General features: G+C 38.2%; 1 protein-coding gene across 3 annotated transcripts in view; it reads left to right on the forward strand.

The window, feature by feature from the left end:
• Nucleotides 1-1,962: 1,962 nt before the first annotated feature.
• Nucleotides 1,963-26,035, forward strand: part of Gng2 (G protein subunit gamma 2) — a 109,514-nt gene continuing 85,441 nt past the window's right edge. Inside the window, exons 1-2 of one of the 3 annotated variants that reach the window (XM_047540532.1) lie at nt 1,963-2,303; nt 18,482-18,522. In XM_047540532.1, coding sequence (XP_047396488.1) covers nt 2,088-2,303; nt 18,482-18,511 — 246 coding nt within the window. In that variant the 5' untranslated portion in view covers nt 1,963-2,087 and the 3' untranslated portion in view covers nt 18,512-18,522. Of the gene's footprint in view, nt 2,304-18,481; nt 18,523-26,035 lie in introns of those variants that run through there. The other 2 variants (XM_047540533.1, XM_047540534.1) reach the window with 2 other exon arrangements.

Genomic DNA, 26,035 nt, shown 5'->3' on the forward strand with positions numbered 1-26,035 from the left:
AGATTAACCTACTATGAGTTTTATGGCCAGAGTTGGAAGAATGATTAGAAGGCAGCAAGCCAAATTTCTAACAATTTTATTGTTCAAAAGAGGTTTTCTTCTATAGGTTTAAATATCAAGTACCTAGCACTTTCTAATGTGGGGTGGGGGAAAAGAAGAAAGAGAAGACCTGACAATTATTTAAAAAAAAAAAAAAAATTTGTTTGAATCTAGAGTTAATACCAGAATCCACTGGTCTAAAATTACCCCAAGACATGTTTCTATAATCTTTCTAACCTCTAATAACATACTTATCATTTTTTAAAACTTGACATCATGTATACTGAAATTGAAATTTAAAAGCTCCTCTGGTTACCTTTGACACCAGGATTCCTGATTTGGTGGTAACTCACATTACATTGGATCTTTGCCCAATCCTCTTCTAATACTATAATTCTGTTTGCTGATGGTTCAAAGGTAGTTCCTCAACTTTAATCTTAAAAATCTATTTTGTAATTTTCAGATATTAGTGAGTTGACAGCAGGGTCCTTTTCCTAGAAAAATTTCTAGAACATCCAATCAAAACAAAGGCATCCTGGGACTGTCTCAGAACATTTCATAGAAATTAAATTCTGTACCTGCCAAGATAATGTGCTTTGGTCCCCCAGGTGTGTTAGAAGACTCACTTGGTGGATTATCCTGCATCAACCCTAGATTTCTAATATTTTCTGTAGGTTTATTTGTTGGAGGGTTAAGGCAATTTTAAAAGGTGGAGTTGGAAATTACTCTATTGCCCAGAAGATTAGCTTTCCAGACACTGATTCCAAGCAGGGGTCTCTTAACTCAACAGCATTGCCTGGCCTCTAGAACAATCCGGTATTTAATCTGTAGCTTCCTCAAAGCACACTATTAGTAATTGCAGGGGATGACTCACAAGTTAAATAAATTGTTACCAAGAGCATTAGGGATAAATGGTAAATATACTAACTGTGGGGATTTCAAAACTGAGCACAGTCCTGGTTTGGTCACTTGCCACCTCAGAACTCCAATATCCTCTAACAATAATAAGAGCTAATATTTGTTGAATACTTCTTATGTTCCTGGAACTATTATTAGCATCTTGCATTTGGTCTTATTTAATCCCCAGGTTTCCACTGTGGAGTATGACTATAATCATCTCCATTTTGCAGATGAGGAAACTGAGGAACACAGAAGTTAAATGATTTGCTCAAGTTCATACAGTCAGGAATGATATCTTGGATTCAAACTCTGGCAGACAGACTGCCCGCAGTCTCTACCCTTATCCATGACACTACCCACCCTCTGAAATGAAGGCACTGGAGGGCCATGAGGGTCCTCTCAGCTCTTCCAGTGTGAGTCTTTGTGGAGGTGGAGGCCAGGGTTCTTTTGCTGGGCTGGGACTCCACAACATGGGGTACCACCTCATTTCTCTCTGAGAGCCTTTAGGGAATATGTGTTCACATTAGGTCTACAGACAGCACTGTAGGACTTGGTTTAGCTAAGAAGGCTTACCAGGGTCATTCTTTCCTGAGAATAGGTTAAGTAAAATCTCAGTGGTGTTGAGACCTTGGAGAAGTGTCTGGAAGGTTGACCATTGAGGATGTTGCTGCACCAAGAAGCTGCCAGCTCCCAGCTGGTGAAGATAGGAACCGATGTAAATCAGGGAGCAGTTGAGGCTGGTGCTGGATATCAGGGCCAGAGCCTGGCTAGGGGCTGTTGACCCAATAAAAATAGCAGCAGCAGCAGCAGCAGCAGCAGCAGCAGCAGCAGCACCAGCAAGAAGATAGGAAGCCAAGTTCAGGCTCAGAAAGCAGTTTAGATGACAGGGAGGGGGCCAGCTGGGTCAGACTGTGGAAGCAGTTGGCAGGTGAGAGATGGGGAATGAAGAGGGGAAGGAAGGCACAGAGAGCACCAGAGGGACAAAGGGTTCCCCGGGATTATAGTCAAATTATTGTCCGTAGCCCAGCAGCAGGCAAAACCACTAGAGTAAGCCCTGAAATGCAATAAAAGCGAACCAAAGAAAAGCTGCTAACAGCTACCAAGAAGAGGAGGAAGTGGGAGATGCGCTGCTTCCTGTACAAAGAACGATGATTGAAGACAAAGCTGGGTGGGGACTAGTCCCTGGGCTGCAGCCGCTGCTGCTACACATACACACGACGCTGCTGCCGCCGCCGCGCTCTGTGGGCAACTCCTACTACTGCTGGGCTGGGCTGGGCTGGGCGGGCCGCCGCGGAGCTCGCCTGCACAGATCAGCTCCGGAGAAGGGAAAGCCACTCTCCTCTGACCGAGCCTCAGGAGCCAAGGTAAAGGAGACGTTTTCCATGTTGCTCGTTTTTAATTGAGGAAAGTGGCCATCGCCTGTGGATTTTAGAGCATATTTCTAAAGAGCTGAGAACACTGCATCTGGATTGGGGGATAATCAGGCTAGATCTTTTAAAAGGGCTTTTGAGAATGATGGTCAAATTTGTGACACATTTTCTTAAAAAAAAAAAAAAAATCATCCTCAGTGCTTAGCTTGGGTGACTCGCCCAAAAAAACGCGCTAAATGTAAGGAGCGGTTTGCATAGTTCTCTTGAAAGGAAAACAGGGCTGAGTTGAAATCAACTGGGGCTGTGAAGCTGTGGTTTGGTCATCAGTGTTGCAGTACTCTCGTTTAGGGGTGTAAGTGGTGGAAAATGTTAACCGCATTCTCTTTCTTACATAGTGCACTGGGTTGTCTTCTGCTTTGCAATGTAATGGCTGTGATTTGGCTTTTTGGGGAGTTAGATCCTTCTGTACTAAGATTTTACCAACAAAGGCTCGAATTGCGTAGGTGAGGGGCAGTATTTACCATTAAAAACCGTGTCTTCCTCTCTCAGCTCTGTGCAGCTGCTTTTGGGATAACCACAGAAACAGCTTCCATTTGCCAGTAGGTCTTATCCTAAAGTTGCATCCTTGTTCAAAGGAGCGTGGCAGGTCTGGGGACCGTAACTTGTCCAGAATCAGATACTGGGGTACATATGGATTTTATGTTTATATGGCTTTTATTCATCTCTAGGTCATGTTAACCTCGTTCAGGGACAAAATATAAAAGTGAGCTGGGCTCTTTCCTTACCTGTATACACTGTTAAAAGATGAATTAGTACAAGCAGAACATAATTTTTATTCTTTAATTTTCCGGAGCAATGGATGCTATTAATGAGAGTCTGTGACTTGTTCATATTTATGAATGATATGTAAAAGTGCAGTAAGCAGGTCTAATGGACTAGAACTGAGATTGTGAGGTTCCTTTGCAGGATATGTAGGAGAAACAGTTTAATACCCTAGTGTGGCATGATTTTAAAAATCAAGCTTCGTTTCTTCAACAAAGCGTGGTTAAGCAATAGATGGACATTGCTAAAAGGGTTTTTCTTGTTCTTATTTTTTATAATTAAGGGGGATAATTTTTCAAAGGAAAGAAACAACTGCCTATAGTGGAGCAAAAATGAAAAAAAGAACATATTTTAACACTCACAAATTCTTAAAATACAAGTTTTTAACAACCAAATCTACCAATTGGGAATATACGCCTCCTCCAGGTTCACCATTGCCAGCGGTGAATTGCTATAGGGGTTTTTGTTTTGTTTTGTTTTTTGCCATCTTCATGAAATTACTTTGGCCTCTCAGAATTTGTGGAGTAGCCACACATATTCAGAAATAAGAAGCTTTTATTGGTACTAAAGGAAAAATGTCTATTTTTTTCTGAGGCCACTTCTCATTAAAGTAAACCTACACCGTAGCTAAGAAGCAAAGTAGTGCTGGTGTGGAAACCATGAGGCTCATCTGAGGATTCATTGACTCAAAGCTACAGGCAAAACAAGTCATGTCAGGATTCCACAGTCCCACTTCCAATGTGCATCCTAAAGTAAAATATGTACAATACTCTTCCTAGATAGGAGACCCAGCGTAGATCTTACAGTCTGTAATCAGGCTGTGGTCATTAAATGAAGTAGAAAGTTGGGAATCTGAGCTGCATGAATGAGGGCAGGGCTTACCCTCTGGTATTGATCCATCTACAAGCTGTAGTCCGTAGATAATGCCAACACCCTGCTTTGTTTGGGGATGTATAGCAAATGTGTGTTAGTCGTCTATGAGTTTCACCCAACAATAAGAAAATGAAACCCTGACCAACAGACATAGTGGAGTCAAGAGGCCCCCTGCTCTTCTTCTGCAAACAACTAAGAGGTGTGCCTATTTTCTGCACAGCATAAAACATTTCCATAATTGTTAAATTCCAGCTTGAAGCAGAACGTTAGTAATAGCAGATCAGTAATTAGGATGGTGAAATGTTTAGGGAAAAAAGATGAATATTCTCCTACGCTGCAAAATGAAACTATTTCCCCTTTTCTGGCCATATGGGATATTAAAGATACACTGCTTTTGCTCAGGGTATTCAGTGGCTTTTGAGGGAGGCAACCGGCACTGAAATTTTAATTGTATGGTCCCCCCCAACCCCTGCCATATGGCCAATGGCTGAATGGAAATGTGACTGCATTATTTCATGGTCAGCCCTGGGCCTCATATGGTGGGCATGTAGTGAATGTGTTTGGCTGACTGGCTTTTTCAACCTACTTCAGAAGGCAGGTCCAACTTTTAAGTCTAAAAGCTCTATAGGCAAAGCAGACAGCCTGTTCATAAAAGATTACTGTGGGTAGAAGAAAAGAACACAAAGGAACAAGGAAAAGAACACAGGCTTTGGAGTCGGGCAGATCTGCCTTTGAATCCTACCGCTGGTTCTTACTACTTGACCCACTACATTAATTTATGAACCTTAATTTCTTCATTGTAAAGAAGGGTTAGTAGTACATAATCAGGCTTTTTGTTTGGTTTGTTGTTGCTTTTGTGTGTGGATAAATGAGTGTCTGGTACACAGAAGATACTCAAGTATCATTTTTTCTTCCTTGGTGGCATAAGAAAAAGTCAACATATTCTTCATTTTTGCCACTGTTTCCAAAGGTGAAGGAGACTTTTTCTAATTTTGAAAAATATTCATAATAGAAAATTTCCCATTTTAGCCATTTTGAAGTAGACAGTTCGTAATGTTAAATACAGTCACATTATTGTGCCACTCACCACCATCCATCCATGGAACTCTTTTAATTTTGCAAAATAGAAACTTTGTACCATTGAACAATGATTCCTAAACCCTAGCAATCACCTTTATTCCACTTTGTCTTTATAAATTTGACTAAGTACCTCATATAAATGGAATCATACAATATTTTCCTTTCCGAATGTTACTGTCTTTGATGTTTGTCCATGTTGTCACATGTGTCATTTATTTCCTTCTTTTTTAAAAGCTTAAATAATATTCCATTGTGTGTATGTACCACATGGTGTTTATCCGTTCATCTTTCAGTGGACATGTGGACCACTTTCTGACTATTATGAATTATGATACTATGAATATAGATATACAAGTATCTGTTGGAGTCCTGCTTTAACATACTTTGGGTACCCAGAATTATGGGAATTTAGTAATTCTTTTAATTTTTTGAGGAACTGCCAAACTGTTTTCCACCGTAATTTCACCATTTTACATTCCTACAAAGGTTACACTTTTTCCACATCCATACCAACATTTGTATTTTATTTGTTATTGTCTGTTTTTTGTTTGTTTTTGAGAGTAAACATCCTAATAGGAAGTGGAATCTCATTGTGCTGGATTTGCATTTCTTAATGATTAATGCTATTGAGTATCTTTTCATGGGCATACTGGCTACACATCTGTCTAGTGGAGTGTCTATTCAAATCCTTTGTTGATTTTTAACTGGATTATTTAAGGCAACATTTTAAAATTTCTTAACATTTCAATTTCTTAAGATAATGTCATAATATTTGTATTTTGTCTCCTGTATACAAGTCTTTTTGCTGCCCAAATATAATACTGCTCTCAAAAGTAACTTTTAAAACCAAAAGGAGAAAGTAGGAAAATATGCATAGCTCCTGCTAACTGGTGATGTCAAGGACCTGACAGTAAAATTCCTTACTGTGGGCAGTCACCAACACCAGTGACCCTGCTGGTCAAGTCATGGGTAGTCTCAAGGAGTCACTAGAAGCCTGCTGCCTCAGGGCTGCCGCAATCCTCACTCATTAATGAAGCTACTGGGGATGACAAAAATGCCCAACAGGTAGCAGAGTTAGAAAAAGAGAGAAGAAACTGAATGGCTGTCAAATTCTTTGTGATGGAGAGTGCTAGCCTGTGCTGCCGGCTATGGCAGTGAGACGGTACAATGAGTTTCGGAGACAAGAAGTTTCTATCCATGAAATATGATTCCAATCCAAATTTCACTTTTAGAAATAAAGAACATTTGTTTCATTTTCCACTGCAGATCTCACTCCTAATCCTGAAACCAGTGAGGCAGGATGTGGATGTGGCAGAGGAAAGCTGGGCAGAAAGACTAAGGAGGACCCCTGAATAGCTCTAATATCTGAGTTTCATGGTGTGGGTGCAGACATTGACCTTACAGGGTTTGACGTGCTCCTGAGTGACTGTCTGTTAACTTTGTGCACGGCAGGTGGGTGCATGGGGTGGGGGGGCTTGCAGATAATGATCCTCAATTTTATTTAATTCGAAAATCTCTTTTCTATGATTACTGGGAGAGCCCATGTGCCTAGCTTTACTAGACTAGGTGGGATAGGAGAGTTATAAAATTGTATTAAGACTTGGTCCCTAAAGTGATAGATATGTTAATTAGCTTGGTTTGATTATTTCATGTTTACATATATGGATACATCATATAGTACCCATAAATATGCACACTTCTTATTTGTCAGTTAAAAATAAGCCTAAATATATATATATATATATATATATATATATATATATAAGGCTTAATCACTGGCCCTGGACATCGTAGAATGGTAGAACTGAAAATGACCTGGGGTGACCTAGCTTGTATCAACCCCTCCATGAATAAAACAGGCCTGGAATTTAAAGTTGTACAGTTGATTAATACATCATCTCCCAATTCAAACTCCATTTTTCTTCCTGCCATATTAGGGCAAATGGACAGAGAAAACCTTTATTCCTTGTCATTCTTAAAATTATTTGTAAGACTAAATTATATTGTTCAAGAAAAAGGGGGTAATGTTTAAATTTAATACCTTATATAAATATGCAATTTTTGTGTCCAAATTTGTTCCAGTGTAAAGAAGGCACTGCAAAGTAGAGATTTAATTTTTCAGATGAGAGTATTAGAGATATCCTGAAAACTCTTTATGTTAAAAAAAAAATTGTGTTTAATGAGAGTCAGTGTGCAGACAAGCTCTAGAGGGCTTCATTAAATCTTTAAAAACTGAGTGCTCAATCATCAAATTTTAGTGCTAACATTTTTCTTAAAAGTGGTGCCACTGTCCACTGAGGTTTGAGATAAGGCAGGACCAGCCCTTTTATCTCCGGGCAAATATGTGTAAATATTCGGGCTTTTAATGGAAAGACTGTGAAAGAACAGTCTCTAGACTTCCTTTCCCTGGCCTTCCTTTCCCGGCAGCATGGCTGGTTGGTGGGGCCAGGCATCTCCCTGATCCTCTCCCAGGTGCCATAGGTAATAGAGAAGGGCTGGAAGCTGGGTTGATGGGTTCTTCTCTGGATTCATTGCCATGTCATCAGGGCCATCTCTGTTCCTTGAAAATCCTTTCTTTCTTTCTTTTGTATTCCACTTTTCACTCTCCCCTGCCCATTTTCAGTGAAAACCATTCAGCCCAAGTCCCTACTTCCCTTTATGCATTACAGGTAAACTCACCTTCTCATTTTTTGATAAGGTATAACTTTCAGGCTTCCTCAATCTCCTTTCTTATTACTTTAAAATTTCTCTGTGTCTTCATTTGTCTTAGTTCATTCTAACAAATCCCCTGTGTAATTTATAAACAATAGAAATTTATTTCTACCAGTTCTAGAGGCCAGGAAGTCCAAGATCAAGATGGCAGCACATTAGCTATTTAGTAAGGGCCTATTTCTCATAGACGACTCCTTCTTTGTGTCTTTACGTGCTGGAAGGGGCTAGCTAACCCCTGAAGGCCTCCTTTTTCAGGGCACCAGCCCCATTCCTGAGGCCATTATGAGCTAATCACTTCCCCAAAGGCTCCTTCTCCCAATACCAATTGCACTGCGGAACAGATGTTAATATATGAATGGGAGGGAGGGTGCACAGATGTCTAGACCATAGCTTCACTGATTCTTTCTTTAGGTCAAATTAACATAACCTTTTCTTTAAACCAGGAGAAGATCATCTACATGGAGTCACCATTTCATTCTCTCTTACTTTCTAAGGGATTGTATCTGACAATAATTTTGTCTCTTTGCTACATATTTGGTTTCTTCTCTTAATTGGTCCTTTCCTCTTTGCCTGTAAACGTGCTTACTTTTTAAATACTCATAAATTAGTTATGAATAAAAAATAACAAACCTGCTGCCAGCAGTTTCCCCTTGACTTTTGTAGCCTCTATTTCACTTGTAAGTTCTCTTCCTACCTCTCTGAGGGCTCCCAGCTTCTCCACTAATTCCAATTCCTGCTTCCTAAATATGAGTATTCTCAAGATTTGGTTCTTCTTTGGTTCACTTAATTACTCCCTGTCCCTTAATTGCATTGTTTCCTATGGTTTCACTCATTGTTGTTCAAGAGGCAGTCCCAAATCTGATTCTCTCACCAACTTTCTGAGCTTGCACACCTGGTGATGTGACTACAAACTCACCAGAGCAACCAACACACCGAAGCTGAAACCCACACATCCAAGATGGTGCTCAACATTGCCTTTCCCACTCCTCAAAACCAGCTCCTCACCTGATTCCGTGATTATTAATTAGTGACACCTTCCTCTTTCAGTACATTAATTATGAAGACTCAGTTTCACTATTTTCCTCACTGAGTGACCTGTGTTGCAGTAGGTAGCACAGCCCTTAATGTTGCAATTTGGAAAACATCTTGATACTGTCTCTTTTCTGTAACCAGGGTCTTATTCAGACCCTCCTAACCTCCAGTTGGGCTGATTTGTGGGTTGTATTCTTCCCTCTGCCTGGAATAGCTTTTTTGTTCTCTCTTCCATACTTGACAAGCTTACTTCTCAGAGTGACAGATTCCACTTGTCCTGGAAGGCTCAGTTTGAATGTTACCTCTTTCATGGCGCCTTTCTTGGCTTCTTCCCTTCCTTCCCCACTAAGCAACAGTCTTTGCCTCCTTTGAAATCTTTGGTTCTTTTATCACAGCATTTAACTCATTCCTGTATCTAGCAGCGTTCTGTATGCTTTTTCTTTTTAACCACATGGCAAACTCTTTGAGGACAGTGGCCACATCTGGTTTCATCTTTGTCTCCCTTATAACACACAGTGCAGTTTGTTTATCATCCATTTATTTGATGAACTTTCTTGAATGACTCATTTTTGGATGCAGAGTGAGCTAGACATAGTACTTGTCCTTTAGTAGCTCACAGACTACTGGGGAAAATAGACAAATACAGAAATTATTATAATTCAGTGGGTCTGTCTCTCTGCAAGTCTTAAATGAATGTCTGCAATGTGCCCCACACCCTTTGAGATGCTAGGGAGAAGACAGTGAACAAAACAAGCCAGTTCTTTGTTTTCTTGGAACTTACATTCTAGTTTTGAGAGAGACTCAATAAACACATACGCCAGAGGTTTTTAAATCTAGCTGCACATTAGAAATCATAAGGGGTACTTTGAAAAATCTATGTCCCAGCCTCACCCCAGACTGACTAAATCAGAATCAGCCAGGCCTGGAACCCACAGACAGAAATTACAATATGAGAAAATAATGAGTGCTGTGCTGGGTTAGAGTAGAAAGAGATGAAATGATAGAGACTGTGCTATGATGGTGGTCGGCAGTGGGACTCAGATTTGTTGGGTGATCTTGGAGTTAATAAGGTGACATTGGAGTTAATAAGACCTAAATGATGGTAAGGAGTCGGTCATGTGAATTTCTAGGGTGGGGAGTTGTCTCCAAGCAGAAGATGCAGATGCCTTTCTGAAGCAGGGCTGAGGTGAAAGGCCCAGGAAATATGACTTTCTGCACAACCACATATGGTAATTCAAAATATGTCTTTCCTCTTCAGAAAGCAGCTCTTCAATTAAACTAGGCGGACTGCGAATGCAGAACACTTGGCCATTCTGTTGAGTATTTGCTCTGGGTTATATTTTATTTAGATCAAATTGATTTACACAGTCAGGAAGACTACTCCTTTTAATTATATTATTTTCCTACGCTGCAATCAGCTCTTCAGGGCTTGTTGTCTGAATTAAACACTATCCTTATTGTTTAAAATAACCTTAGATACTTGGTATTATCTTTTGGATGAATAAAGAAAGGAAAGCAATGATTTCTGTCCTTAATTCTACTTAGGGGAACCAGGGAAAACCTTACAGAAGAATCATTTTAACCATACTGAGTAAAGAACTCATGTTAGAAAAACTGAAGATGTTTTAAGAATCAAGTTAAGAACCATCATTTGTTGAACATTGAATTGTGTGATACTTTATATACATTACTGTTTTCAACTGGTTTTTAAAATAACTCTGGGATGAGGACAGTATTTTTCTACCAGAATACTTTTGGCTGCTCATGGGGGAAAAAAAAAAGCCCTACCAAAAAGGCTTAAACAATAGAAAATTTCTCAAGACTTGAAAAAGGGCAGCTTCAGAGCCTGTTATTTAGTAGCTGGACAATGCCCTTAGCAACCTGAATTCTTTCCTTCCTCCCTCTCTGACATCCTCAGCAGGTTGATTAACTGAGCTCCTTTCACTGTGTTGAGATGACTACTCCAATTTCAGAATTAAAGGCAGATATCAATATGTAGAGGTGTAGTACAGGGCTAAGTTATTCTCTGCTGCTCTTAGTAAAGTTACAGCACAGCTGTCTCCAACAGAATTCCCCTCCCAACTCATATGCCTTCTGTATTAGTGACCAGGTAGACAAAACCACTAGGGTTTAAGTCTCATTGAAGAGTCTCTTCCTGAGACCCTGGAGAAGCCCAGCCTCTCTGAAGAACAAGGTCACCAGACCCCAAGAAAAAAGGACTGGTTCTGTTAGCAAGAAAGAAGGGGTTGGTGGTTATTGGGTAAGCAGTACCACTACTAGTATTTCTATTTTATCAGTGGAGATACTAAATCTTGAAAAGGTTAAATAATTTACCAAGATTACAACAGCTTTGAAAGGAAGGATTTCCATGCATTTCCCTTTCAGAAACATGCACACACACACACACACACACACACACACACACCTTGTTTCTGTTGATGGTAATGATTTCGTTCTGATAGAGAAGGATTCCTGGAGGAAAACACACAAGGCTGAAGAGAGACAAAATAAAGAATATCTTTCTAAACAGAATATTCCAGAAAGTTCTAAAAAAGCAATAGGATGGCATTTAATTTAGACAACCAGCCCTGCATTTCTGCAATGTCAAAAAATATATATAATTAAATTGAGCCTTCTTTCCTGGTCATTTAAATGAGTTTGATCTAAATAAAATTCACTCTAGGCTGAGTAATGAGCTTCAAAGGCCAAGGATTCTATGACTGGTGTCTGTCTGACTTAAATGAAAACCTTGTTTTCTCTAGAGAGGCCTGTATTTTGTTGATTACAGCATCTGTAAGAGAGGGATGAATAATCTCTGGGATTCCTGATCATGAGCTGTTCAGATAATAGGTTTCCACTTCCCAATTCCGAGGCAGCTCCCTAGTGCTGCATTTCCGTCCTGGTTCCTACTTCCTACTTTGGAGTTCTGTTCCGAGGCTACCTGGGCGAGACAGCAATCACCAGGGAGGGCCAGTTCAGTGCAGTGACTGTCATTAATGTTTTGACTGCTTGTCTCCAAGGCGTATTCCTGTGCATTTTCATCGTAACAGGCTAAGCATTAATGGTAGGCGTGCTTTTCCTGTAATAAATGACTGAGCACCTCCTACTCTTATATTTGCATTTTTAAACAGGAAAGTAAAGTTAATTTCTAGGCTTTGCCAACACAGTTCAGTTTAAGAAGAGTATTTATCTGATCTGTGTAGAACAGAAAAAAAAATGTGAACACATTTAAACAAGAAAAAAAAATCTGTCATTTGCATGACTTTCCTTGGAGAAATGAATTGATCCTTTTCCATTGTTCTTTTACCCTCATGAATGTGGGTTGTATTCCGGGACATTGCTGTGCATGGGCAGTAAGCCATTTCACTAGCAGTTTTATTATTTATTTCCCTTTGGGGGAAAAAAGTTGAGATTGAACAGTTTCAAGAATTTTTAAATTAAAATAAGAAAAAGCTTAACTAAGAAAATGTGAGAATTTCTAGCTCCCCCCCAAAAAAAATCCAACCTGTCTTTTATTATAAGCCTTAAAATAATTCTAAAATACAGTAACATAGAACAATAAGTCTAAGGCTTAATATACAGGAGAGCAAAATAATTGAAGTCAGAATCACTTAGACAAGTTGCTTAAACTTTCTGTGCCTCAGTTTTTTCATCTTTAAAATGGGAAATAATGATGATACCTACTTTGGTACAAATTATATAATGTATATAAAAATGTATATTTAGCATGGCACCTGAATTAATTATTAAAGAAGTGTAGCTATTATTCTGTAATTGTTGCTACTACAGATCTGCAGTAGAGTATCTTTTATATTATTCAAAGAATTCTTGCCAATTTCTAGCAAAAGTGATTGCTGTGTCCCCATATTAGCCCAAGGAACTCAGATGTAAGAGTTGGAATCAACTAAAGGTGCCCTTTTTCCTGGAATAGTCAAATGTCCATGGTTTATCTTAATGAAGTGCCAGTCTCAGACTTGCAGTGTTGTTTGGGAATCCACTGGACTCAGCCATAAATATTTCCAGCTCTCCTTCCCAGTTCATAATAAGTTTATATTCCCCTATCCATTTGTGTGCCTTGCATCGCATTGGGCAATGTGAGTAGCAGTGATGTATGTCACTTCCAGGAGGAAGCTAAAGACCAGGCTACGCACACATTCCTTGGCAGTGGTGAGAGAACAGCAGTGGCTGAGCTCTTAAGCCTGGGTCTCAAAGACAGCACACGGAGGTCTCTCTGTTGACCTGTAATGGATATGGAGGAAGAGCAAAAAAACCACCTGTGCTATATTAAATCAGTTTATTTGTTACCATGGTATATTCCAGTTTATCCTGCTGATAGTCACTCTGGTTTCCCTTTAAACTCTAGAGAAAAATGTATTATTAACAATGTACATAAAATACGTGCTCTTGGGAAATAGTCATTTCTAGTGACTAGGTGTACATGTGTGCAAGAATGTGTGTATGTGTGTAAAATGTTGTATCAAGGGATTTAAATAGGTTTATATAAGTAATTTCTACTTAAATTCTTTTACAATAAGGTTTATGTCCATTTCATACAGAGGAAATCAACAGACTAAAATTTTCAGTATATTATTTTCTTTGAGAGAGTCAACCATTGTACTAAAGTCAGGACTCTGAATTCCAGGCCTGACAGGATCATCAGGTTATGTCTTTAGTAATTAGAGATCTACCCAGAATGGTGCCTTAAGCAATGAAGGAGTTTCCTGAGAGAAGAGAATGCATCCAGCCATGCCCATGGCCTTGGTCCCCCATGAGAAAATAGTCTTCCTTAATCCCTGTTGTGATGTTCTGGTTATAAACAATGGTACATAGTTCACAGATGGTCTTAAATATATTTGTTGAACAAATAAATGGAAGTAGTTCACATTCTTCCAAATGTCTGAACTCTTTCATGTTCAAATTGTTTAAATTAATGATTTTATTTTACAGCTTGGTTTGAAAACATCTTGGTATTAAGATTTACATATATTCTTTTGTAATACTTTACATTTGACAATGCATATACCCCCATATTTGGGTTACTTTATTTGATAGTTTTTACTACAGATTTTATTTCGCCTGATTATTTCTTTTGGATCTCTAAAACTACATTATGAAATACCTTAATTATTTAAATTAGGAACAGATTAATTATCTCTAGTGTACAAACTCAAATTAATTTCATTATAAACCTGAGGTTTAAATTGATTAATCTTGTAGTGTTTAAGGAACCACGTGGTTTTTTTCTTTTTCTTTTTTCATCCTTAAGGAAAAGGGTGTATTTGATTTGATGGATCTCTCTGTGTTGCACCAGATATGCTAATGGAGCAAGAAATTTGCAAGAAAATTTTAGATGCATTTCAAAAACCAGCCAGAAACCTGTGTGTCTGGGGCTTCTGGGGGAACAATCTGTGAGTCATTTTAAAAAACAAACACACTCATAATCACAGTGCATGTTGTTACCATGGCAATTAGGCCTGTTGAGTTGGCTTGCTTATGTTCCTGTAGAGGGAAGAGGGGGAGAGAATTCAGAGCTTTGACTATCAGCTCTGGTTTGCGTATTGTGGGAGAGAGTTTAGGGGTTTTTTCAGAACACACCGGCACAGTCATCCTAACTATGTCCTGCCTTTCTTATTGAATAGAAGCTAGTCATATTAGAGTTGGGCATTGCAGTTCACAGGGGAGAAAAAGACCAACTGGCATTCCCTTGGAAGGGAAAAATAGTTTCTTTTTGTGATATATAATTACATGTAAGTCTCTAAGGTCAACCTGGTGAAGTGTCTTGTGTGCCTATGCACAGGACTAATGATAATGTTATGCCACTGGCATAAGACTATTGTAGATTTAAATGATCCTCAGTGTATTGTCCTAATATAGTTACAGACTGGTTTTAATGAGGCTATTGTTCTGATCTGATTCATAAGTAGACTTGGTGTCTTTATTTTGTGGACTGGATATGACTCTGTTATCTTGGACAACCATCTTATAATGCAGACCCATGGGTCACCAAGGGGACTGGGGAAATTATGGAAACTGCCAAGTCTGTCATCACTCCAGGGGAAAATAAAATCAAAGCACATACTTGTTGATGGGATCCAAGTGTACTTGGGCCAATGGAATTGGTCATTGGGATTCTATATGAATACTAATGCTGCTGAAGTACAGGTGTAAAGGCACATGCACAACTGTCAAAATGTTCTTAAATTCACTTTAAGAATTTAAGAAGTCTGGGTATCCTCTTAAATGTACAACTGTAATATAGTGGTTGAAATTTATTCTTTAGAGCATACATTAAGCAGATTTTAATGGAGTTTGAACAACTTTTCCTTAATGAAAACTTTTTCAAAAAATCTTGGAATAAGGTGAGTTGTGATTAAAGGGTAATTCAAACTCTGTGTGTATGTGTGTGTTGATTGTGTCCCAGCATATGATGTAATAACTATTTCTAAAACACATTTTATTTTATTCTTATATGTATTCTTATATGTAGAAAGAAGGCATATATTGCCCAAATTTCATTCTAGGTTGAATTTTTTAGCATTAATAAATAAGGCTTAATTATTTTTCTGATCATTGAAGTAATTCATGATGGTTATTGAATTTGGAAAATACTGAAAATTATAAAGGAAAATTAAGAATGACCCCATTTATTAATTTAGTTGTTGATTGAACTGCATGTAACAGAGATCTGATTTCACAGTGGCTGACAAAAGTTATAAGAAGTGTGAGGTGACCCAGGCAGGACTCTCAGGCAGCTGTATTCTGCAGGATCTTGCAGGGCACGGGGCTGCTTCTGTTAGGTTGTTCCATTATTCCTAGCATGTTTTTTTTTTCTTTCAAGGTCTCAAGTGGTTTGTCACAAGGATTCTACTGTAACCAGCAGGAAGGGAGAAAGGTGGAAGGGAAGGACACAGTCACACAGTCAAGAGTTACACATATCACTTTTGGGGTACTCCCACTGAACTTTGTCACATACCTATTTTTCCCATACATCTAGCAGCAGGGAAGCCAGGAAAAATAGGTATTTTGACATGTACATGCATAGCTTAGAATTCTGTTAAAAGTATGGAAGAAGAGAAAAGCAGATTTGGGGGCATATCTAGTAATTTCTGCCATTTCTGTAATCCTGTAAAAGAGAGGAAATATACAGTTTACACTTTTATGGATTTTCTTCCAGTCTTTTTCTAAAAAAAAAAAAAAAAAATGTGTGTATGTATACACAAACATACATACATACACATATACATGTCAGAATGAAAGATGTATATTGTATACTAGGAAATTTTGTTTGCACACTGTATATTATAGTGCATACATAGCATATTTACAATGTTATATGTTAGCATATATATGATATATTAGAAAATATATATTTAAAAGATCATAGAACTATGCATTAGAAAAATATAATGTACTGGACTACACACACCTTGACCCCCAGTGGATACCTGAAGCTTCAGATAATATCAAATCCTGTACATACTCTGATTTTTTTCCTATACTTTCATACCTATGGTAAAGTTTGGTTATAAATTAAGTGCAGTAAGACATTATGAACAATAATAAATAGAACAATCTTAATAATATACTGTCATAAAAGTTAGGTGAATGTAGTCTCTTTCACTCCCAGTGTTTTATTATACTCTACTCACCTTCCTTGTGATGATACGAGATGATACGATACCTACATGATGAGACGAAGGAAACTCTGTAGGCATGGTGAAGTAGTGTTGGGCTCACACCTATGGCTTAATTGAACACAATCACTGTAATACCTTGCAACAATGAATGTAGTTACGGAGACCTCTACTAAGTGATTAAGAGTGGGTAGCATATACAGTGTGGATACAGTGCACAAGACGATGATTCATGTCCTGAGCGAGAGGGAGAAAGCAAGCATGAGATTTCATCACACTTCTCAGAATGACCTGCAATTAAACCTTATGAATTATTTGTTCTGGGAATATTCTATTTAATTATTTTCAAACTGTGGTTGACTGCAAGTAACAGAAAGCAAGGAAAGTAAAACCTCAGATAAGGAGGGACTAGTCGATATGCAAATTTAAATTAGAATATTAGTTGAAGCTACCCTTTTGATAACATTTTATATATGTCTCATTTCACTTAATTGTCTCCCATGCATTTTTCTCAATTAATCTTGTGTCCATTGTTTTTTTTACCAAGTGGAATGTCTTATTTTACTTAGGAGAGTATATTATTGATAATTGGATTATTTCTAATATCTTGGTAATAATTCTTTGTCTATTTGTTTTATTCAAGTCAAGGAGTGGTATCACTAAAATAATAATTGAGAATTTATTTGAGGCTTTTGATAAATCGTGCTAAACTGCTTTCCAGCAAAGCATGCCCATTTATGCTCTCAGCAATAATATATGAACTCTGGTCTCAGAGCACCCTTGAACAGGCTTATTTTGCAACTCAGTCATTGTTATCCCCAGGGTTCATTCTCTGAAAATAGGTTGTTTTTTTGCCCTTGGCTTGTTTTCTTTTCCTTTGCTGTCATTAATCATGAGATAATGGTTTTTTAATAACTTTAGTTCATTTAAAAACACATGACCCCGTATAGTAACCTGAGAATAGCTTTAGTTGGGTTGAGATGTAGCCTACATGACAATCTCAAGCAATGTGAGATCTCTAGAGACACAGCTGTTCATTTTGTCCTAAGACCCAATCTGAATTTGATTTCCACCTTCAGTTGTAATACTCTTGATGTGAAATACCTGTGTTCTGAAACAGAAGAAAATAGGAATGGTAAATTGCTTGCTGAGACTTTGGCAATTTCCTTTGGGCTGAGCACTCTGTAGTTTCAAGAAGAAGGAAGCTCCTCTATGTAGGAAACTTCTAGATATGAACCACATCAGGCAGTAGGCACAATTAGGCCACCTCTGTTCAACATTCACAGGACATATTAGTGACTGAGGGTATAGGTGCCTTTCCACCTCTAAGCAGCTTGAAGAAGCTTTGGATGCAAAAGACACTTTCATAACCACTGATTTGTCTCAAACTACCCTCTTAAAGAGCCAGATGCACACAAACTGTATGGCCTCAAACTCTGCCCCTAACACTGGATTAGGAATGTGCCCCCTCTGCCGCCTTGGAGAGTACAGGTTAGGTCAGGAGCAAAGCTTGTTCTTATCCATCCCAAGGTGTACAGCCTCTGTCACCAAGAACTCTGTTTCTTCTAGGTTCCTAAATGAACTTTGTGTTTTCATGCTTTCAGGCAAGCTAGTGAATTTCACAAAGAAAGAGATTCTTATTTCACATACTATGTATCTTTCTTAAAGGAAAGAGTTTACAAAATGCTTTTAGGCCCTGAAATGTAAACCTGTGAGACTCCCTGCCCCTCCAGCAACACTGCTATTAACATTAATCCTGGTTATGGAAACATTCATTTGCTCTTTCAACTCTTATATGTTACACTATTTCTCATTTTCTTTTTAGAATTTATTAGTATAAATTAATAATTTCCTTTTTTTAATGTTTTCATTTGTACATTATAACTATACATAATAGTGGAGTTTGTTGTGACATATTCATATATGCACAGAAAAGGGAAGTAATGGGGCATGTATTGAAGTAAATCATGTTATTTCTCATTTTCTTAAAAAATACATTTTCCTCCGTTTTTTCAACAGCCAGATCTGCCAGTGAGCCTCCGGCTTTGAAAACTGAAGAGGTAAGAGTTCTGAAACATTTTTTTCTAGGATCATCTTGAATTTTACCAGAACTGTAAGAGGGAGAAAATCTTAAGTATGTCTATAGACAAAAGTGTTTACGCATGTTGTGTTTTTATGGAAAAGAAACATTCATGTACTCTTAACAATATTGACATGACTACGGGATTCAAAGGAAAAACAAATGTTTCTCTTTAGTGATAGATAAAATTGGATTTTCACCCAGAGTTTCCCATTATCTTCTAAAAATCTAAGCTGGAAAACCTTTGAAGTTGCTGCCTTCAAGGAATATGCTTATGGTACCAAGCATGATTAATGGTTTGCAGACACTGGGGACATACCCTGTGCAAGACAGAAGCTCACAGGAGATTAGATCAGAGAAGGTAAACCCTGCTCTTAGCAGATGGGTTGTAGACTTTGGGAAGGCTTTTCCTGCAGCAATAACAGTAATAACAGAAGGTCAATCTCATGCTGGTGGGGTTTCTTCTGGAAGAAGCTTCCTTAGCTAAGCCTTTTATATCTAGTTGTAGACTCAAAATGTCTCCATAATCCTGAGCAAGTGAAAATGTATTCATCTGCTCCCATGAAGGCACATATTTTCCTTTAGTCAATTAATTTGATTTTACCTCCATTTTAAAATTTAACTTTATTATAAAGAATTTCAAGCATACACCAAAGCAGAGCTCATACCATAATAAACTTTGATATCCTCATCACCCAGTGTCACCTGCTGTCAACTCGGGGCCAGTGTTGTTTCATTTATACTCCTATCCACTTCTCTTCTTTATCTATTGAACTGTATGGCAGCTTGAATTTGTTGGATTTCTAAGTTTTATTTACACTGTCTAATGGCTACAGAAAATGCTAATAAAAAGTAAACCTATTTATGGCTTAGTTTACTGGAACTAGTCATTCACTGATTCATTCAACAAATATTAATTTATTGTTTATTAGGTTTCAGACTTTCCTTAGAATGGAGGATCAGTTTTCCTTTTCTCACACTTACAAGGTTGTCAAATTTGGACTTTTGACATCTCCATTGAAGTTATCTGTCACATACTGACAAGATATCATATAACTTGTTAAGTAGACATTTTAGAATAGGCCACAATTTTTTGGAACCTGTTTTTGACAGTTTTTTAATTTTCTTTTCTTTTCTTTTCTTTTTTTTTTTTTTTTTCTTTGTTCTTTTTTGCTAGAGATGGAACCCAGGGCCTCTTGCATGCTAGGCAAGTGCTCTACCACTGAGCAACACCACCAGCCCCCCTTCTTCATTTTTTAATACACTGGGAGTGTAAACCACACAAAACCAAACTTTTCCCAGTCCTCTAAACAGTACCTTTCTTTTGTATCACGAATGTTCATCCAGCTGTCCACCTCACTTTTAAGAAAAGCTCTGAGAGAGCAGGCATGGTTTCTAACTTGTCAACAATTTTGCCTCCAGCATGAAGCCAGCATATCTGGCCCTTGTTATATATTTAATAAAACTGTTGAATGAATGAACAAAAGAATGAATGCCAGATGCTGGGAAGATGAAGATGAAAAACCCACAGGCCCAGCTCAGTTGCTTAGTCTCTGGGAGGAAACCTGGGCCCAGAAGGAGGCCTTTGTGGTTAAACCCTGAGCAGAGAGCACACATGCAGGAGAGGGCCAGCCTGGTAGCAAGGTGGGGAAAAGTGCCTGGCAGAGGGGCATTTGAGCAGTGGCATGAAGTGCCATCAGGCAGAGGAGGGAGAAGACATTCTGGGAACAAAAGATCACATGTGAAAGTAGAGAGAGACCCCAAAGGGCATGGGGGCACTCTGAGAACCTTCTAGAATTTAGAGTGACTGTGATTGGAGAAGCAGGCCAAGGAAACATGGGATGGATTCCCCATGTGCTGTACTCCCGGGTCCAGACTCTCTCAGCTGAGTGGGAAGCCAGGAAAGAGAACATGCTCAGAATTTTTTCTTTAAAAGGATAATTCCTTAGGCAGCAGGGAAACCAGTGGGGGTTTGGTCTGGAAATGGACTGGATTTGGGAGAACTGATGGAATTGCTGAATACAGTGAGAAATAAAGAAGAGGAAAACATCATGAATCACTCCCAGATTTGTCTTGTGGAAGATCAGTTGAGGAATTATAGTGGTGTTACAAATACAGGAAGAGAAGATGGCATTCAGATCTGAGGAGTAGTCTCATCCATGTGGGTATGTCCCATAGACTGCTCCCTCCTGGGCAGAGCAGAGCTGCATGCCAGATTCTCCAGGGAAGCATTAAAAAGCACTGATGCTCACCCCCTACTCAGACCAGTGGAGTTAGAATCTTTAGGGGAGGGGTCTGGACAATGGTAGTTTCTAAAAGTTCCTTGGATAATTTAAAAATGTAGCCAGGGTTGAGAATCTCTGGTCTAGAGCTTATTAGAAGTAAGCTGTGTGTGCATCTAGTCTTTTAAGACTGTATAGCTGTACTTAACATCTTTTAGGTGAGGGCCAAGACACCCCTAAATTCTACCAAATATCACTAATAATTAAGACTGTTTTAAAAGGATCTGATGTTATTTGGTGTTTGTGTTGATTTTCATTCATGCTAATCAGTATACTGAAAATTTTCAAGTTAATCAAGTAGTTTCTCAGTAGGAATTACCAATATGTTTTGTAGGGGAGGATACTTTATTGATAGACTTGTCCTCAGCTCATGGAAGGCCAGTGGCATCTTGCAGTCACTGTGACATCCCGAATGCCGTAGGGAGATGTTGAGAACTGCTGTATCTTAGCATACAACTTTAAGGAGGTTATTTGTCATTTTATGCTCTCATCTAAAAGCATTTATTCTTCATACAAAATTATTGGTTTCAGTTAGGCTCAGAGACTCCTTATGTAAGTAGTCTCTGTGCTAACAAGCTGAAGACAGAAATTAAACAAAGTAGACAAGTAAAAGGAAGTATTGTTTTGTATGGTCAGAGGGATTTGGAGTATATTTGGTCTAGTACTAAATCTGTTTTTTAAAGTCTATACAGGGGAACAAATTAAACACTAGGTAAGAAATGGTCAAATATTGAGGTTTGAAGCAAAATACTACTAAGGCATCCTGCAAATTGCACAGCAGAAGTGATGAGAGATGTATTAGTGTTCTATTGCTGCTGTAACAAATTATCATCAACTTAGTGGCTTAACACAATACAAATTTATCTTACAGTTCTGTGGGTGAGATTCTATAGGGGTCTCACTGAACTAAAAGCAAAGTATCAAGAGGACTGCATTTCTTTAGGAAGGCACAAAGGCAGAAGCCACTGTCTTGTCTTTTATGGTTTCTAGAGGTCCCCTTCCTCCATTTTCTAAGCCAGCAACATTGCATTTCTGGTGTCTTTGTACTGTAGTCACATCTTCTTCTGACTCTGAACTCAGTCAGATAAGGTTGTCTGATGTAAGGACCCATGTGATAAGATTGGGCACAACTAGATAAACCAGGATAAACTCTTCATCATAAGGTCCTTAATTTAATCATACCTTCAAAGTTCCTTTATCCAGGTAAGGTTACCTATTTACAGGTTCCAGGGATTAGGACATGAACACACTTGGGGGCTATTATTCTGCCTACTATAAAGAGATTAATGGTTCAGAAAGGCAGAAATGCTTCACATAGTAGAGATAGAATCATGTAACATTTAATCACACAAGATTGAGAAGATTTAGGATTCCCAAAATAATAAAGCAAGTTCTTATCTCAATGCTGCAATTCCTGTTTTATAGGTCCTGGTACCAAAGCCTCTTGTTTTTCTTTGAGTATTTGGCAATGGAGTAGGTAGACAGGTTGAAGTCCAATAGCCCCTTTCTTGGTCAGACTTTCTGGTACTATAGGTGTGGCCTCCGGAGTTTGCTGCTTTGGGCATTTCTCCAACTCTAGAGTTTGTCTTCTGCACACAGAATCCAAAGTCTTTGAATAGGACCAAAGAAATTTGAGGTTTTTATTTTATGCTGTTATGGCTGCCTGTCATTATGCATTATTTATTAGACTCTAAATGTGGAAAATGGGGTGGGGGATAATATAATATTTCAGAACCTCACACTAGAAGCATTTATGATAGCCGGTTTCCAGGTATGATTTATTTTCTCCATACATTAGGTGGGTCATCCTTACAAGGTCAGAAACCATTTCTTGCCTGGTGAGTAAAATAGATCACTGGATTTTTTTATTTTGTCTTGTTTTTGAAAACCATTTTCAGAATGAAACGTGGCTGGAAATTTTTTGGTGGAGATTTTCAGTTTTTCAACTATTTTTGCAGCTTCTTCTCTTTCTATCCACTTTTAGACACTCCAGCAACACAGATCAGAAGTCCAGACCTAGGGCTAGCAGGAGGGCAACACACTGTCCTGGTTTGCCCAAGACTGAGGGGTTTTCTGGGGCATGGGATTTTCAGTACTGAAACTGAGGGAATCTCAGGCATTTCCGGATATTTGGTCACCCTAGATGTTTAACAAAATGGCTCCAATGGAAAGTAACAGTCACACTGATGAATTGTTAAAATATAAATTTTCATCAAACTAAATAATGAAACAACCCCCAAAGTTTGGGTTCAAACTGATAGTGAGTTCAACTCCTTTGGAAAACTCTATATCCACATGTAGTTAGTGGGTTCTAACTGTATTCATGGGTTCTGTATCCATGGATTCAACTAACCATGGTTTGAAAATATTTGGAAAAAAATTGCCTCTGTACTCTATACATCATTATCCCCTAAACAATACAGTATAACAGTCATTGACATAGCACTTACATTGTATTAGGTATAATAAGTCATCTGGAGATAAAGTAAGTAGGAAGAAGTCCACTAGGTTATATGTAAATACTATGCCATCTCAAATAAGGGATTTAAGCTTCTACAGAATTTAGTATTCATGGGGGTCTTGGAAATAGTCTTCCATGGATACTGAGGGATAACTGTATACGTTGTTCCAAACCAACTTAAAATAAACAAACCCCCTAAAATTCATAACTAAGAAAAACCAGTGATACTTGTGAAATTGCAAGCATCAATTAAGCAATCTAGGCTTTCAGTTCTCCAGTGTTACAGCACTCTGCTGTGTGTTGCCTCCAATGAAGGAAGCTTTAATAACTCTGTTCCTAGGTGACCACAGGTTCCCCCGAACCTTTTTCAGCATGTTCACTTGTGTAGCAGTTACAAAATCCATATTTGCCCCAGTAGCACAGAGCTCCTATGGCCTCATCTGTTGCATTTCTATGGCTCTTATTTGGAGGTTTGTATTCTCTAAATCTTTGGGACTAAACAAAGAAAACTAACTCTTCATTGTACTTGAAAGAGAAATACATTGGCTTCTGTAGAATAGGCATTTGACTTTTAGGAGTTGGAAGTCCTTTTTTAAAAAACAAATTATGGGGGCTGGGGAGATAGCTCAGCTGGTAGAGTGCTTGCCTCGAAAGCACAAGGCCGTGAGTTCGATCCCCAGTACCGCAAAAAAAAAAAAAAAAAAAAAAAAAAAAGTTAATCTTTTTCTATCTTCCATGCTGTCCTAGTTGGTAGATCCAAGGAATTCTCTTTCAACTCTTCCCTCACTCCCGCCCCTTGCAAAAAAAGATTTAAAACACTATCAGTCATTGAGGTAAGATGTGGGTTTCAGATAAGAAGTAGTTCTGAACAGAATTGTGAATTACTTATTTTTATTTTTAATTTGTTCTTTTTAGTTATACATGACAGTAGAATGCATTTTGGCATACTATACATACATGGAGTATAACTTCCCATTCTTGTGGTTGTACATGATATGGAGTTACACTAGTAGTGTATTCATATATGAACATAGGAAAATTATGTCTGATTCATTCTACTATCTTTCCTATTCTCATGCCCCCTCCTTTCCCTTCATTCCCCTTTGTCTAATCAAATGAACTTCTATTCTCTCCCCCTCCTTATTGTGTGTTAGAACCCACATATTAGAGAGAACTTTCAGCCTTTGGTTTTGGGGGATTGACTTCTTTACCTTAGCATGATAGTCTCCAGGTCCATCCATTTACTGGCAAGTGCCATATTTTATTCTTCTTTATGGTAAATATTCCATTCTGTATCTGTACCTTTTTTTTCTTTATCCATTCATCTGTTGAAGGGCACCTTGGTTGGCTCCATAGCTTAGCTATTGTGAGTTGAGCTGCTGCTATAAACATTGATGTGGTTGTGCCACTATGGTATGCTGATCTTCAGTCCTTTGGAAATATGCTAAGGAGTGGGATAACTAGGTCAAATGGTGGTTCCATTCCAAATTTTCTGAGGAATCTCCATACTGCTTTCCAGAGTGGTTGCACCAATCTGCAGTCCCACCAGCAATGTATTAGTGTTACCTTTTGCCCTACATCCTTATTACTTGCATTCTTGACAATTACCATTCTGACTGGAGTAAGATGAAATCTAATTGTAATTTTAATTTGCATTTCTCTAATTGCTAGAGATGTTGAACGTTTTTTCATATTTTTGTTGACCAATCATATTTCTTTTTGAAGTGTCTGTTCAGTTCCTTTGCCCATTTATTGATTGGGTTATTTGGGGTTTTTTGGTGTTAAGTTTGCTGAGTTCTTTATACATCCTGGAGATTAATGCTTTATCTGAAGTGCCAGTGGCAAAGATTTTCTCCCATTCTCTAGGCTCTCTTCGTGTTCTTGATCGTTTTCTTCACTGTTAAGTAGCTTTTTAGTCTGATACCATCCTATTTATTGATTCTTCATTTTACTTCTTGTGCTTTAGTAGTCTTCCTAAGCAAACATGACGGAGAATTGGGCCTACATTTTCTTCTAGTAGGAGCAGTGTCTTTGGTCTAATGTGTAAGTTCTTGATCAACTTTGAGTTGAGTTTTGTGCAGGGTGAGAGATAGGGGTTTAATTTCATTTTACTACATTTGGATTTCCAGTTTTCCAAGCACCATTTGTTGAAGAGGCTATCTTTCTCCAGTGTATGTTTACGGCACCTTTGTCTGGTGTGAGATAACTGTATTTATGTGGGTTTATTTCTGTGTCTTCTATTCTGTACCATTAGCCTACATGTCTGCAAAACATGTAAATTCTTTTAACTTCCTCCTTTATCTCATTTGGGGTTTCTTGAGATTAAAGCAGATTGAATCTTTATGCTGTAATTTAAACCGAGATTCTTTTATTCTTTTCCAAAAAGAAATTAGAGAAGAAATGTAAATAAGATATCAAAAAGTCTATGTTTCTGGGTATAGATTTCTTTGTACGGGTGATGGAAATGTCTTGGAATTAGATAGAGGTGACACTTGAACAATGTTGTGAACATACCAAATGCCATTGAATTTTACACTTTAAAATGGTTAATTTTGTTATGTCAATTTTTGCCTCGATTAAAAACAAGCAAAACACTGATTAAACTTGGAAAAAAAGAGAGAGAGAGACAAAAAAGAAAAGTTGCTTCTCCCTTCCTTCAAATTCTAGATGAACACTATATCCTTTTCACATACTCATGTTAAATTTCTAGAACTAAATTATTGTTCTACTCTTTTCCGTTGCTGGGAGAA

Source organism: Sciurus carolinensis, chromosome 2 (assembly GCF_902686445.1).
Source record: "Sciurus carolinensis chromosome 2, mSciCar1.2, whole genome shotgun sequence".
NCBI classification, from domain to species: Eukaryota; Metazoa; Chordata; class Mammalia; order Rodentia; family Sciuridae; genus Sciurus; species Sciurus carolinensis.